Source organism: Scyliorhinus torazame, chromosome 5 (assembly GCF_047496885.1).
Source record: "Scyliorhinus torazame isolate Kashiwa2021f chromosome 5, sScyTor2.1, whole genome shotgun sequence".
Taxonomy (NCBI): Eukaryota; Metazoa; Chordata; class Chondrichthyes; order Carcharhiniformes; family Scyliorhinidae; genus Scyliorhinus; species Scyliorhinus torazame.
In genome coordinates this window covers 150515503-150530849 of record NC_092711.1, presented here as the reverse complement: position 1 = coordinate 150530849, position 15347 = coordinate 150515503, and the positions used below count along the sequence as shown (strand labels likewise).

The 15347-nt window shown below is 48.4% G+C and overlaps 2 protein-coding genes across 3 annotated transcripts in view; one reads left to right on the top strand and one right to left on the bottom strand.

The window, feature by feature from the left end:
* Window positions 1-1192: 1192 nt before the first annotated feature.
* Window positions 1193-15347, bottom strand: part of LOC140422063 (uncharacterized) — a 28587-nt gene continuing 14432 nt past the window's right edge. The window contains exons 1-2 of one of the 2 annotated variants that reach the window (XM_072507055.1): window positions 6218-6490; window positions 1193-4726 (exon numbers count right to left, since the gene is read on the bottom strand). In XM_072507055.1, coding sequence (XP_072363156.1) covers window positions 3359-4369 — 1011 coding nt within the window. In that variant the 5' untranslated portion in view covers window positions 4370-4726; window positions 6218-6490 and the 3' untranslated portion in view covers window positions 1193-3358. Of the gene's footprint in view, window positions 4727-6217; window positions 6491-15347 lie in introns of those variants that run through there. The other variant, XM_072507056.1, reaches the window with a different exon arrangement.
* The window catches only part of LOC140417969 (uncharacterized), a 79443-nt gene continuing 70779 nt past the window's right edge, over window positions 6684-15347 (top strand). Inside the window, 1 exon segment of the mRNA XM_072501400.1 lies at window positions 6684-8206. Coding sequence (XP_072357501.1) covers window positions 7320-8206 — 887 coding nt within the window. The 5' untranslated portion in view covers window positions 6684-7319.

Genomic DNA, 15347 nt, shown 5'->3' with positions numbered 1-15347 from the left:
CCAATATAATTGCTTTTGGACAATCTGGGGCTGCGTGACCAGCTCCTGCACATGTCAGGCCTTACTCATGCTCTTCTAATGTTTCCCAGGCCCTTCTTATCCACTGACCTTGATGCTCTGTACAAACGGTCCTCTTTATCTTTCTTCTACCTCTGAATGGTACCATTGTCTAATTAGTCCAGGCTGTTTGGAGCTGGGCATGAGGAATATTTCTGCTGAGCTGAGTCGCCTGCATTTTGTGCGTGTCTGTTCTTCCCAGGAATGTGGTACTTACTTTAATCTAATGGCCTGTCCTATAAGCCCCCTTTTACGGGGAGAATGTGCAAACTGCACACAGACAATCAGGAAAGGCCGGAATTGAACCCGAGTCCCTGGTGCTGTGAGGCAGCCGTGCTAATCACTGTGCCACCCCAATAGCTTCTCAATTATAATTCAACAGTTGCTTCTCAGTACTACTTTAAAATTACTTATCAGCTTGACCCTATTTTGGGTAATCTGTGATTCCCATACACAATTCTTCGAAGTGGTGTCAGGAGTGGGATTGATCTGGTCCAGATCACAGGCTTGAGAAGCAGCATTCTTGTTGAAAGTGGATGGAGATGCTCCTTTGTGAATTCAGGAGTCTACAATGATATTGGTATAAACCTGAAATGACTGATCGATGGTCTGAGAGAGGAAACGGGTGTGCTGGGAGTGAGATATCCTGGGATTTGTAGAAGATTGACAGGGATTATCAGTATATCTTAATCGGCTTTGTAAAGAGGTTCAGAAAGGGTAACATTAAGTTGAAGAAGGTCCAGGATCAGTTAGTCCACAGTACATGTGTGTCTTACAACTGTATGAAAAGTACAAGGAGTTAATGGAATGGGTCAATAAGTTTAAAAACAAAAGTGATGATTAGTTGGCGAGCATTGCTGTCCGACACAATCAGTTATGATTGAAACAGGAGGGGCGGCACGGTGTAGAGTGGTTAGCACTGCTGCATCACGGCGCCGAGGTCCCAGGTTCGATCCCGGCTCTGGGTCACTGTCCATGTGGAGTTTGCACATTCTCCCCTTGTCTGCGTGGGTCTCACCCCCAGAACCCAAAATGATGTGCAGGTTAGATGGATTGGCCATACTAAAATTGCCCCTTAATTGGGAAAAACAGAATTGAATGCTCTAAATTTAAAAAAAACGATTGAAACAGGAGGCACATGTCAATAATAATAATCTTTATTGTCACAAGTAAGAATTATATCAGAAAAAAAACTTTACCAAACTCTGGAACAAAATATTGAATTACAGACATAATACCGACTGGGTGAGGAATTAGAAGATGCAAGGAGGCTGTTAAAGGAATTAGTTCAACAACAAACTGTCACCTCCCCTGAAGCAGACCACATCCTCGGTTTAGATCAAATCCGACAGCTTCGGGAACAAATCAGCAGCAACAGCTCTCATGGCTGCTGTCTCCGAAACCAGAGGAGGTGACCCTCGTAGCTGCTGTCTCCGAAACCAGAGGAGGTGACCCTCATGGCTGCTGTCTCCGAAACCAGAGGAGGTGACCCTCGTGGCTGCTGTCTCCGAAACCAGAGGAGGTGACCCTCATGGCTGCTGTCTCCGAAACCAGAGGAGGTGACCCTCGTGGCTGCTGTCTCCGAAACCAGAGGCGGTGACCCTCGTGGCTGCTGTCTCCGAAACCAGAGGAGGTGACCCTCATGGCTGCTGTATTCTAAACCAGAGGCAGTGACCCTCGTGGCTGCTGTCTCCGAAACCAGAGGTGACCCTCGTGGCTGCTGTCTCTGAAACCAGAGGAGGTGACGCTCATGGCTGCTGTCTCTGAAACCGTGACCCTCGTAGCTGCTGTCTCCGAAACCAGAGGAGGTGACCTCTGGCTCTTGCTGAGTCAGCCAAGTTGAAAGCACTTCCCCCTCTGCTCTGCCTCTTCTATGCAATGGGGAAATGCTGGTTTGTGTGTGTGTGGTCACCCAGGCCAGGGATACAGGATAGGCTGAGACCCAGGCAGAAAGGGGAGGAGGTGGGGGGGGGGGGGTAAATCGGTGGAGAACTATCCTCATCCACTAGGCTCAGGGAAAAGGTCACCACCCGACCAATCACAGACCCCTTTCTCCCTTTTCATGTCTCTGAAACAGGAATTGGGGTGACAGTGAATATGGACACCAGCCCCACTCATCCTCACCACAATATTAAAAATATTTTAAACGTCCCATGCTGAGTTAGAGAAGGAGGACCTGAAACAGCTTCACCCAGCTGTATGTTCCCAGAATGAAGCTGAGAACTGGAGAGGGACACTCACTCGGTGAAATAGAACCTGACTTCAGGAGGGCTGTATGGGAAGGGAATCTTGACTTTCACCCAGTTCTAGTTAACATTAAATAGTCTCCCACTGAAATACCGAGTGTTGGATGGCACGGGGGTGCAGTGGCACTGCTGCCTCACGGCGCCAAGGATCCGGGTTCGATCCCGGCCCCAGGTCACTGCACATGAGGAGTTTGCACATTCTCCCCATGCGTTTCACCCCCACAAACCAAAAAGATGTGCAGGATAGGTGGATTGGCCATGCTAAATTGCCCCTTAATTGGGGCAATTTTAATCAAAACAAGCTTTATTTTAAGAACATAGTTAACAAATATATACACCCACAGCAAGAATTTTTATCAATTACAAACATAAAGACACCCCACAGCGACACTTATCTATGTATAACACTGAATGAATTCCCCCTTAACTGTTACTATTCATAAACAAAATCCCATTAACCAAAAACCCCTTTTCAAGGGCGCGGTCCAGCACTCTGCATTCTCACTTGAATAAGACTGGCTTTTCCTGAGCTTCTGACCCGTCTCACCAGCAGGTTTAAACTCTTCAGGAAAGCAAATTATAGATTTTAAGTTCCCAAAGCAGGTAGCTATCTGTTTTTTCTTCTTACTGGAACAGATATTTAAAATGGAAATAGAGAGAGACAAGCCAAAACACTTCATTGTTCTGTCTGAGTCCACAGCAGCCAAAACTGAAAGGGAAAGTAAAAACAGTTCACAGAGCCACTGCCCAGCTCCACCCATACAATGACATCACTGAAGCCGTGTGATAAGACAAAAACTTTTCTGAAAGGGACACTTCCATAAGAGTCGGTAACAGGACATCAATCAGTCTTGTCTTACTTTAAAGAAATCAAGGACTTAAAAATGTGTTTGATGCAAACTGATTTAATTAAACTATATCCAGAATATTGAACTCCAGTCCGGTTGCAGGGATTATTAACATCAACTGAATCAAACTCCAACTGTCAGAATGAACATGGTTCAGTCCTGGATGTGATTAAGAGCAGCAATAACAGCAAAATCCAACCCCCATCATCACTTGTGAACTCGCTGGTGGGTCAGCAGAGGTTTTGATCGAGTGAATCCCTTCCCACAAACAGAGCAGATAAATGGCCTCTCCCCAGTGTGAACTCGCTGGTGTGCCCGCAGGTTGGACGACTTTGTGAACCTCTTTGAGCAGTGAGAGCAGCTGAACGGTCTCTCCTCAGTATGAATTCGCTGGTGGGTCATCAGATCAGCAGCACTTTTGAAGCCGCTACCACAGTCAGAGCAATTAAAAGGTCTCTCATTGGTGTGAATAACATTGTGTCTCAGAAGGTTGCATGACTGAGTGAATCCCTGCCCACACACAGAGCAGGTGAATGGCCTCTCCCCAGTGTGAACTCGCTGGTGTGTCCACAGACTGGATGACGTTCTAAACCTCTTTATGCAATGAGAGCAGCTGAACGGTCTCTCCTCGCTGTGAATGCCCTGGTGGTGTATTAGTTCCCGAGAGCTTTTGAAGCCACTCCCACAGTCAGAACATTTAAAGGGCCTCTCAGTAGTGTGAGTGACTTTGTGTCTCAGCAGGTTGCATGACTGAGTGAATCCCTTCCCACACTGAGAGCAGGTGAACGGCCTCTCCCTGGTGTGAACCTGCTGGTGTGTCTGCAGGCTGGATGACTGAGTGAATCCCTTCCCACACACAGTGCAGTTGAATGGCGTATCCCCAGTGTGAATTCGCTGGTGCATCAGCAGTTGGGAGGAATGACTAAATCTTTTACCACACACAGAGCACGTGAATGGTCTCTCCCCAGTGTGAACTCGCTGGTGTGTCCGCAGATTGAATAACTGAGAGAATCCCTTCCCACATTCCATGCAGGTGAATGGTCTCTCCCCAGTGTGAACTCGCTGGTGTGTCCGGAGGTTGGATGAAACACTGAATCCCTTCCCACACTCAGTGCAGGTGAATGGCTTCTTTCCGGTGTGACTGTGGCGATGAATTTTCAGCTCAGATGTGTACCTGAATCCTTTCCCACAGTCCCCACATTTCCACCGTTTCTCCATGGTGCTGGTGCCCTTGTGTCTCTCCAGGTTGGACAATCAGTTGAAGCCTCGTCCACACACAGAACACGTGTTGATCTCTCCTCGCTGAGAATGGTGTAATGTTTTTTCAAGCCGTGTAGTTGGTTGAAGCTCTTTCCACAGTCAGTGCACTGGAACACTCTCACTCGGGTGTTTGTGTTGGTGCTTATCCAGTCACATTGCTGTTTAAAACCTTCTGTAGCAGACACAACAAACATTTCTCCTTCTAGATTTAAAGGCTGATAATATTCAGGTCCCAATGAATTGAGTGCCTTTGTCAGATTTTGATGTGAAGTTTGGTTTGAGATTTCTGTCTGCAAATCCTCACCTTGTGGGACCCTGTGAAAGGAGTTTACAAAACTGAACACTGTCAGTACAAGATAGAAATTCAGAACAGTTGATTCTAGTTTCTATGGAACATTCTTTTCTCTCTCATTTCCCAAAAGTTGTAAATCTCTGTCCCACACACTCTCCCTTCATTCTCACTTTGCTGTGTCTAATATTCCCCCTCGCAATTCTCCTGAAGGTACTGACTCAGGCTGAGTGACAGATCCATGCTCACTGCTTCCTGTCCTGGATACAGAAGTCCAAAAATCTTAATTCAGACTGCCAGCCTAATGGAAAGACGTCTATATCATTGGAATAAAGATATGTTTAATGGATAGGATTGTTTCAGTTGGTTGAGATTCAGGGAATTGTGATTGATCATGATCTTGAACTTGCTGCTTATGAGAAGAGTCAAGCAGAGATGATCAATGATTTCTAACTGAAATTGGAAGGGCACTGTAGGGTTACAGAATGGGACGCACTCGAGACGGACAGAATTGGTCGACAGAGAGTCGGCAATGACTCGAGTTGCCGAATGGACTACTTCTGGACTGCAATGACTCTATGACTGGAAATATATAAACTAGATCCAGTACTACAAAAAAACTAGAAATAATAATAAACATAATTTATTACAGAACTATCACAAATATGTCTAATCTGTACCATATAACAACACTAGACATATCTGTGTTCAATATTAATTTACTGTCTCCTAAAATGTCAGCCATCTCATACAAAATTATGAAGGGAATAGATAGGATGAGTGCGGGCAGGTTGTTTCCACTGGCGGGTGAAAGCAGAACTAGGGGGCATAGCCTCAAAATAAGGGGAAGTAGATTTAGGACTGAGCTTAGGAGGAACTTCTTCACCGAAAAGGTTGTGAATCTATGGAATTCCCTGCCCAGTGAAGCAGTTGAGGCTCATTCATTAAATGATTCCAAGATAAAGATAGATAGCTTTTGAAGAGTAAAGGAATAAAGGGTTATGGTGTTCGGGCGGGAAAGTGGAGCTGAGTCCACAAATGATCAGCCATGATCTCATTGAATCGCGGAGCAGGCTCGAAGGGCTAGATGGCCTACTCCTGCTCCAAGTTCTTATTTTGTTATGTTCTTATCTCCTGGGGAAACCAGGCCTTTAATTGTAAACATTGGGAAAGAGACCATCATTTTAGCCAGACAAATAAATATGTCAAGCTGAGGGAGCAAAGGATGTCAATGTCTTTAATGCCACCCGAGGAAGGAGCTGCGTTTCAAAAGCTATTGATTCTAAACAAACCTGTTGCATTTTAACCTGGTGTTGTAAGACTTCTTACTGTGCCCACCCCAGTCCAACACCGGCATCTCCACACAATGTCTTTAAGAGAGAAACCTGGGCCAAACTTTCCAGAGTCTGCACCCTCCCTGGATTCACTTCCTTTGCCTTTAGTTGCTGCAAGTCACCAATTGAAGGTCAGAATGAGAAAAGAAATGGAAAGAGGGAGAAAATAAGTGTTTTACTTACAGATGTTGGAGACATGAGGAAGCTTCAGTCTGTGTGAAGCTCGCTCTTCATTAACACAAAGGCCGCGCTCTGATTGACTAGAGGGCCAGAGTCCTTCCGGTTGTCCAACAGCTCCCATTGGTCAATACCTTCAGCAGGAAGGTCAAGAAAGGCACCTCTGCACATGCGCAGTCCCGGGGCGGGGGAGAGGTGGGATTTCACGCTCTGGCCGGAGCCGTCATCTGTTTGCCTGGCTTATCTCTAGGTGGTGAGGGGGGAGAAGGGAACAAGGGGTGGGGACGGGGCCGCCATCTCCGGGCCTGCGCACTGGAAGCCGGAGACGTCACCGCGGAGCAGAGTGAAACCATTGTGACGTCAGCGGAAGTTGGACTTCAGAGTAAAACTCCTCTGGGCAATATCTGGGAGCAAATCAATGTTTACCCCTTTCCATTTCTTTCCTCATTCGGGCGGGGCATTATGACTTTCAGTAACTGAAGGGAATAGAACTGAATCCAATCTGCAGATTACACATGTTTTCAGTCCAGTAATGTAAACATATATCTGTCTGGCAGCCTGCATGACAGGAAGCAGTGAGCAGGGATCTGTCAATCAGCCTGAATCAGCACCTTCAGGAGAATTGGGAGGGTCAATATTAGATACAGCAGAGTGAGAACGCAGTGAGAGTTACTGCTTTTGCAAAATGAGAGTATGTTCCATGGAAATGAGAATTGTCGGTCCTGAATTTCAATCCAGTACTGATGGTGATGATTTTTGTAAACTTTTAAAGGATATTAGAAGGTGAGGAATTACTGGCAGAAATCTCAAACCAAACGTCACATCAAACTCTGACAGTGTCACTCGATTCCTCGGCCTTTGAATCTAGAAGGAACATTTTGTCCGTTCTGGCTGCAGAAGGTTTTAAACATCAGTGTGACTAGAAAAGCACCAAGACACACCTGATTGAGAGTGTTCCAGTTCACTGACTGGAACGAGCTTTGACCAGTTGCACAGGCTGAAAAAACATTGCACCATTCACAGCGGGGAGAGACCGTACCTGTATTCTGTGTGTGAACAAGGCTTCAACTGATTGTCCAACCTGGAGAGATACGAGGAAACCCTCACCATGGATAAACCATGGAAATGTGGGGACTGTGGACAGGGATTCGGATCCCCATCAGAGCTGGAAACCCATGGACACAGTCACACTGAAGAGAGGCTGTTCACCTGCACTGAGTGTTGGCAGAAATTCAGTGATTCTTCCAACCTGCAGACACACCAGCGAGTTCACACTGGGGAGCAGCCATTCACCTGCACTGTGTGTGCTAAGGGATTCGCTCAGTTATCCAGCCTATTGAGACATAATGTCACTCACACCAATGAGAGACCCTTTAAATGCCCCGACTGTGGGAGTTGTTTCAAAAGGTCTCAGGAACTGATGGTCCACCAGCGCATTCACACTGAAGAGAGACCATTCAGCTGCTCTCACTGCACCAAAAGGTTTGGACGGTCATCCACACTGCAGAGACACCAGCATGTTCACACCGGGGAGAGACCATTCACCTGCTCTGTGTGTGGGAAGGGATTCAGTGATTTATCCACCCTGCAGATACACCAGCGAGTTCACACTGGGGAGAGGCCATTCACCTGCTCTGACTGTGGGAAGGGATTCAGTGATTCATCCAACCTGCTGAGACACAAGCGAGTTCACACCGGGGAGAGGCCGTTTGCCTGCACAGTGTGTGGGAAGGGATTTACTCAATCATCTGACCTGCAGGGACACCAGCGAGTTCACACTGGGGAGAGGCCGTTCACGTGCTCTGAGTGTGGGAAGGGATTTACTCGGTTAGACAACCTGCTGACACATCAGCGAGTTCACACTGGGGCGAGGCCATTCACCTGCTCAGTGTGTGGAAAGGGATTCACTCAGTTGTCCCACCTGCTGACACATCAGCGGGTTCACACTGGGGAGAGACCGTTCACCTGCTCCATGTGTGGGAAGAGATTCACTCAGTTATCCCATCTGCTGACACATCAGAGAGTTCACAAGTGATTACAGGAGCTGGATTCTGCTGTTATTGCTGCTGTTAATCACATCCAGGACTGCACTATGTTCATTCTGACAGTCGATGAAGTGGGAGGGTCAGAGGGTTTCTTTCTGCTGGACTCTCACAGTTTGCTTCCAGTAAGAGGCAGCACGTGATGCAGTGGTTAGCACTGCTGCCTCACGGCGCCGAGGATCCGGGTTCGATGCCAGCTGCAGGTCGCTGTCTGTGTGGAGTTTGCATATTCTCCTTGTCTGCATGGGCTCACCCCCACAACTCAAAAACATGTGCCGCATAGGTGGATTGGCCACATTAAATTGCCGCTTAATTGGAAAAAAGAGTTGGGTACTCTAAATTTTTAAAAAAGTTTGCTTCCAGTGGGCTGGTGTTCTTTGAGCCTGGGAGAGCAGATTTCCACAGAAATGACCCACAAAGGCTGAGGAAGGACTTTTATTTTATCCTGGACAGTAAATGAAATGAAAATCGCTTATTGCCACAAGTAGGCTTCAAATTAAGTTACTGTTTTTCCCCCACTACAGGTAGATCTAAAATAAATACAGAAAGAACTGAAAAAACGCAGCAAGTCGGACACCATCTGTGGAGTGAGAAACAAAGTGAATGTTTCACGTCCAATTGTTCTGGACACCTGGTAGCTAAGAGACTGAACCAGAACCAGAACATTTTAAAGTTTTAAGATTGTGTGGAAAGGTCGATTTGTGCCAGTAGTGATGATGTAAGAAATAGGGCTTGGTTATTTTATAAACAAACTTTGTTAAAACAAACAAAAACAATATTTAAACTTTAACTCTAAGGTTAACTGATTTACATAGAACACAGGAATTAGGAGCAGAAGTGGGCAAATCAGTCCTTCGAGCCTGCTCCGCCATTCAACCAGATCATGGCTGATCTCTTCCTGGTCTCAAATCCACCTCTCTACTTGCTCCCCATATCCCTTTCACCCATTTTTGATCAGAAATATATCTATCTCCTTGAAACCATTTAATGACTCAGATTCCACCGCACTATGAAGCAGTGAGTTCCACAAATTTGCCACCCTCTGCGAGAGTTAGTTCCTCCTCATCTCAGTTCTAAATCTATTGCGCCTCAACCTATATCCATGACCTCTCATTCTAGATTGCCCCACAAGGGGGAACATTTGGTCTACGTTTACTTTATCAATCCCTTTTAGTATTTTAAATACCTCAATCAGATCCCCTCTCATTCTTCTAAACTCCAGCGAGTAAAAGACCAAACTGTTTAATCTCTCCTCGGAAACAATCTGATGAACCTCCTCTGAACTGCCTCCAATGCCACCACATCCTTCCTCAAATAAGGAAACCAAAACTGCACAACATACTCCAGATGTGGTCTCACCAACACCCAAGACAATTACTTTTTTTTAAATTAAATATTTTATTGAAAATTTTTGGTCAACCAACACAGTACATTGTGCATCCTTTACACAATATTATAACAACACAAATAACAATGACCTATTTTATAAACAAAAAATGAATAAATAATAAATAACAAAAATGAAAACTAGCCCTAATTGGCAACTGCCTTGTCACAAGTAACACTCTCCAAAAATATAATTTAACAGTCCAATATATAATTATCTGTAGCAACGACCTATACATACTATACATTATATATTAACAACCCTGAGAGTCCTTCTGGTTCCCCCCCCCCCCCCCACCCCCCCACCCCGATCCTGGGCTGCTGCTGCTGCCTTCTTTTTCCCATTCCGTCTATCTTTCTGCGAGGTATTCGACGAACGGTTGCCACTGCCTGGTGAACCCTTGAGCCGACCCCCTTAGGACGAACTTAATCCGCTCTAGCTTTATAAACCCCGCCATGTCATTTATCCAGGTCTCCACCCCCGGGGGCTTGGCTTCTTTCCACATTAGCAATATCCTGCGCAGGGCTACTAGGGACGCAAAGGCCAAAACATCGGCCTCTCTCGCCTCCTGCACTCCCGGCTCTTGTGCAACCCCAAATATAGCCAACCCCCAGCTTGGTTCGACCCGGACCCCTACTACTTTTGAAAGCACCTTTGTCACCCCCATCCAAAACCCCTGTAGTGCCGGGCATGACCAAAACATATGGGTATGATTCGCTGGGCTTCTCGAGCACCTCGCACACCTATCCTCCACCCCAAAAAATTTACTGAGCCGTGCTCCAGTCATATGTGCCCTGTGTAATACCTTAAACTGAATCAGGCTTAGCTTGGCACACGAGGACGACGAGTTTACACTGCTTAGGGCATCTGCCCACAGCCCCTCCTCGATCTCCTCCCCCAGCTCTTCTTCCCATTTCCCTTTTAGTTCATCTACCATAGTCTCCCCTTCGTCCCTCATTTCCCTATATATATCTGACACCTTACCATCCCCCACCCATGTCTTTGAGATCACTCTGTCCTGCACCTCTTGTGTCGGAAGCTGCGGGAATTCCCTCACCTGTTGCCTCGCAAAAGCCCTCAGTTGCATATACCTGAATGCATACCCTTGGGGCAACCCGTATTTCTCGGTCAGCGCTCCCAGACTCGCGAACTTCCCATCCACAAACAGATCTTTCAGTTGCGTTATTCCTGCTCTTTGCCACATTCCATATCCCCCATCCATTCCCCCCGGGGCAAACCTATGGTTGTTTCTTATCGGGGACCCCCCCAAGGCTCCAGTCTTTCCCCTATGCCGTCTCCACTGTCCCCAAATCTTCAGTGTAGCCACCACCACCGGGCTTGTGGTGTAGTTCCTCGGTGAGAACGGCAATGGGGCTGTCACCATAGCCTGTAGGCTAGTCCCCCTACAGGACGCCCTCTCTAATCTCTTCCACGCCGCTCCCTCCTCCTCTCCCATCCACTTACTCACCATTGAAATATTAGCGGCCCAATAATACTCACTTAGGCTCGGTAGTGCCAGCCCCCCCCCCTATCCCTGCTACGCTGTAAGAATCCCTTCCTCAGTCTCGGGGTCTTCCCGGCCCACACAAAACCCATGATGCTCTTTTCAATCCTTTTAAAAAAAGCCTTTGTGATCACCACCGGGAGGCACTGAAACACAAAGAGGAATCTCGGGAGGACCACCATCTTAACCGCCTGCACCCTCCCTGCCATTGACAGGGATACCATATCCCATCTCTTGAAATCCTCCTCGATCTGTTCCACCAACCGCGTTAAATTTAACCTATGCAATGTGCCCCAATTCTTAGCTATCTGGATCCCCAGGTAACGAAAGTCCCTTGTTACCTTCCTCAACGGTAGGTCCTCTATTTCTCTACTCTGCTCCCCTGGATGCACCACAAACAACTCACTTTTCCCCATGTTCAATTTATACCCTGAAAAATCCCCAAACTCCCCAAGTATCCGCATTATTTCTGGCATCCCCTCCGCCGGGTCCGCCACGTATAGTAGCAAATCGTCCGCATACAAAGATACCCGGTGCTCTTCTCCTCCCCTAAGTACTCCCCTCCACTTCTTGGAACCCCTCAACGCTATCGCCAGGGGCTCAATCGCCAGTGCAAACAATAATGGGGACAGAGGGCATCCCTGCCTTGTCCCTCTATGGAGCCGAAAATATGCAGATCCCCGTCCATTCATGACCACGCTCGCCACTGGGGCCCTATACAACAGCTGCACCCGTCTAACATACCCCTCTCCAAAACCAAATCTCCTCAACACCTCCCACAAATAATCCCACTCCACTTTATCAAATGCTTTCTCGGCATCCATCGCCACTACTATCTCCGTTTCTCCCTCTGGTGGGGCCATCATCATTACCCCTAACAACCTCCGTATATTAGTGTTCAGCTGTCTCCCCTTCACAAACCCAGTTTGGTCCTCGTGGACCACCCCCGGGACACATTCCTCTATTCTCATTGCCATTACCTTGGCCAGGACCTTGGCATCTACATTTAGGAGGGAAATAGGTCTATAGGACCCACATTGTAGCGGGTCCTTTTCCTTCTTTAAGAGAAGCGATATCGTTGCTTCAGACATAGTCGGGGGCAGTTGTCCCCTTTCCTTTGCCTCATTAAAGGTCCTCGTCAGTACCGGGGCGAGCAAGTCCACATATTTTCTATAGAATTCGACTGGGAATCCATCCGGTCCCGGGGCCTTTCCCGCCTGCATGCTCCTAATTCATTTCACCACTTCTTCTACCTCGATCTGTGCTCCCAGTCCCACCCTTTCCTGCTCTTCCACCTTGGGAAATTCCAGCCGATCCAAGAAGCCCAACATTCTCTCCCTCCCATCCGGGGGTTGAGCTTCATATAATTTTTTATAAAATGTCTTGAACACTCCACTTACTCTCTCCGCTCCCCGCTCCATCTCTCCTTCCTCATCCCTCACTCCCCCTATTTCCCTCGCTGCTCCCCTTTTCCTCAATTGGTGTGCCAGCAACCTGCTCGCCTTCTCCCCATATTCGTACTGCACACCCTGTGCCTTCCTCCATTGTGCCTCTGCAGTGCCTGTAGTCAGCAAGTCAAATTCTACATGTAGCCTTTGCCTTTCCCTGTACCGTCCCTCCTCCGGTGCTTCCGCATATTGTCTGTCCACCCTCAAAAGTTCTTGCAGCAACCGCTCCCGTTCCTTACTCTCCTGCTTCCCTTTATGTGCCCTTATTGATATCAGCTCCCCTCTAACCACCGCCTTCAACGCCTCCCAGACCACTCCCACCTGGACCTCCCCATTATCATTGAGTTCCAAGTACTTTTCAATGCACCCCCTCACCCTTAGACACACCCCCTCATCTGCCATTAGTCCCATGTCCATTCTCCAGGGTGGGCGCCCTCCTGTTTCCTCCCCTATCTCCAAGTCCACCCAGTGTGGAGCGTGATCCGAAATGGCTATAGCCGTATACTCCGTTCCCCTCACCTTCGGGATCAATGCCCTACCTAGCACAAAAAAGTCTATTCGCGAGTAGACTTTATGGACATAGGAGAAAAACGAGAACTCCTTACTCCTAGGTCTGCTAAATCTCCACGGGTCTACACCTCCCATCTGCTCCATAAAATCTTTAAGTACCTTGGCTGCTGCCGGCCTCCTTCCAGTCCTGGACTTCGACCTATCCAGCCCTGGTTCCAACACCGTATTAAAATCTCCCCCCATTATCAGCTTTCCCATCTCTAGGTCCGGAATGCGTCCTAGCATCCGCCTCATAAAATTGGCATCATCCCAGTTCGGGGCATATACGTTTACCAAAACCACCGTCTCCCCCTGTAGTTTGCCACTCACCATCACGTATCTGCCCCCGTTATCCGCCACTATAGTCTTTGCCTCGAACATTACCCGCTTCCCCACTAATATAGCCACCCCCCTGTTTTTCGCATCTAGCCCCGAATGGAACACCTGCCCCACCCATCCTTTGCGTAGCCTAACCTGGTCTATCAGTTTCAGGTGCGTTTCCTGTAACATAACCACATCTGCCTTAAGTTTCTTAAGGTGTGCGAGTACCCGTGCCCTCTTTATCGGCCCGTTCAGCCCTCTCACGTTCCACGTGATCAGCCGAGTTGGGGGGCTTCCTACCCCCCCCCCCTTGTCAATTAGCCATCACCTTTTTCCAGCTCCTCACCCGGTTCCCACGCAGCTATATCTCCCCCAGGCGGTGCCCCCCCGCCCATCCTCTCCCATACCAGCTTCCCCCCTCTCCCCAGCAGCAGCAACCCAGTAATTCCCCCCTCCCACCCCCCGCTAGATCCCCCGCTAGCGTAATTACTCCCCCCATGTTGCTCCCAGAAGTCAGCAAACTCTGGCTGACCTCGGCTTCCCCCCGTGACCTCGGCTCGCACCGTGCGACGCCCCCTCCTTCCTGCTTCTCTATTCCCGCCATGATTATCATAGCGCGGGAACCAAGCCCGCGCTTCTCCCTTGGCCCCGTCCCCAATGGCCAACACCCCATCTCCTCCACCTCCCCTCCCCCCCCCATCACCGCCTGTGGGAGAGTGAAAAGTTACCACATCGCAGGATTAGTACATAAAACTCCTCTTTGCCCCCCACATTCGCCCCACCACTTTGTTCGAACGTTCTTTTTAATAACCCGCTCATTCCAGTTTTTCTTCCACAATAAAAGTCCACGCTTCATCCGCCGTCTCAAAGTAGTGGCGCCTCCCTCGATATGTGACCCACAGTCTTGCCGGTTGCAGCATTCCAAATTTTATCTTCTTTTTATGAAGCACCGCCTTGGCCCGATTAAAGCTCGCCCTCCTTCTCGCCACCTCCGCACTCCAGTCTTGATAAACGCGGATCACCGCGTTCTCCCATTTACTGCTCCGAGTTTTCTTCGCCCATCTAAGGACCATTTCTCTATCCTTAAAACGGAGGAATCTCACCACTATGGCTCTGGGAATTTCTCCTGCTCTCGGTCCTCGCGCCATCACTCGGTATGCTTCCTCCACCTCCAACAGACCCGCCGCGGCCTCCGCTCCCATTAACGAGTGCAGCATCGTGCTCACATATGCCCCGACGTCCGCTCCCTCCACACCTTCAGGAAAACCAAGAATCCTCAGGTTGTTCCTCCTTGCGTTGTTTTCCAGTGCCTCCAACCTTTCCACACATCGTTTCTGATGTGCCTCCTGCGTCTCCGTCTTCACCACCAGGCCCTGTATGTCGTCCTCATTCTCGGCTGCCTTTGCCTTCACGACCCGAAGCTCCCGCTCCTGGGTATTTTGTTCCTCCTTTAGCCCTTCGATCGCCTGTAGTATCGGGGCCAACAGCTCTTTCTTCATTTCCTTTTTGATCTCTTCCACACAGCATTTCAAGAACTCTTGTTGTTCAGGGCCCCATGTTAAACTGCCACCTTCCGACGCCATCTTGGTTTTTGCTTGCCTTCCTTGCCGCTGTTCTAAAGGATCCACTGCAATCTGGCCACTTTCTCCTCCTTTTTCCATCCGTATCCAGGGGGGATTCCCTTCTGGTTTACCACACAGTGTTTTTAGCCGTCAAAATTGCCGTTGGGGCTCCTATCAAGAGCCCAAAAGTCCGTTTCACAGGGAGCTGCCGAAACGTGCGACTCAGCTGGTCATCGCCGCACCCGGAAGTCTCACCCAAGACAATTACAACAACACTTCTCTACTTTTATACACCAGTCCTTTTGTAGTAAATGCTAAAATTC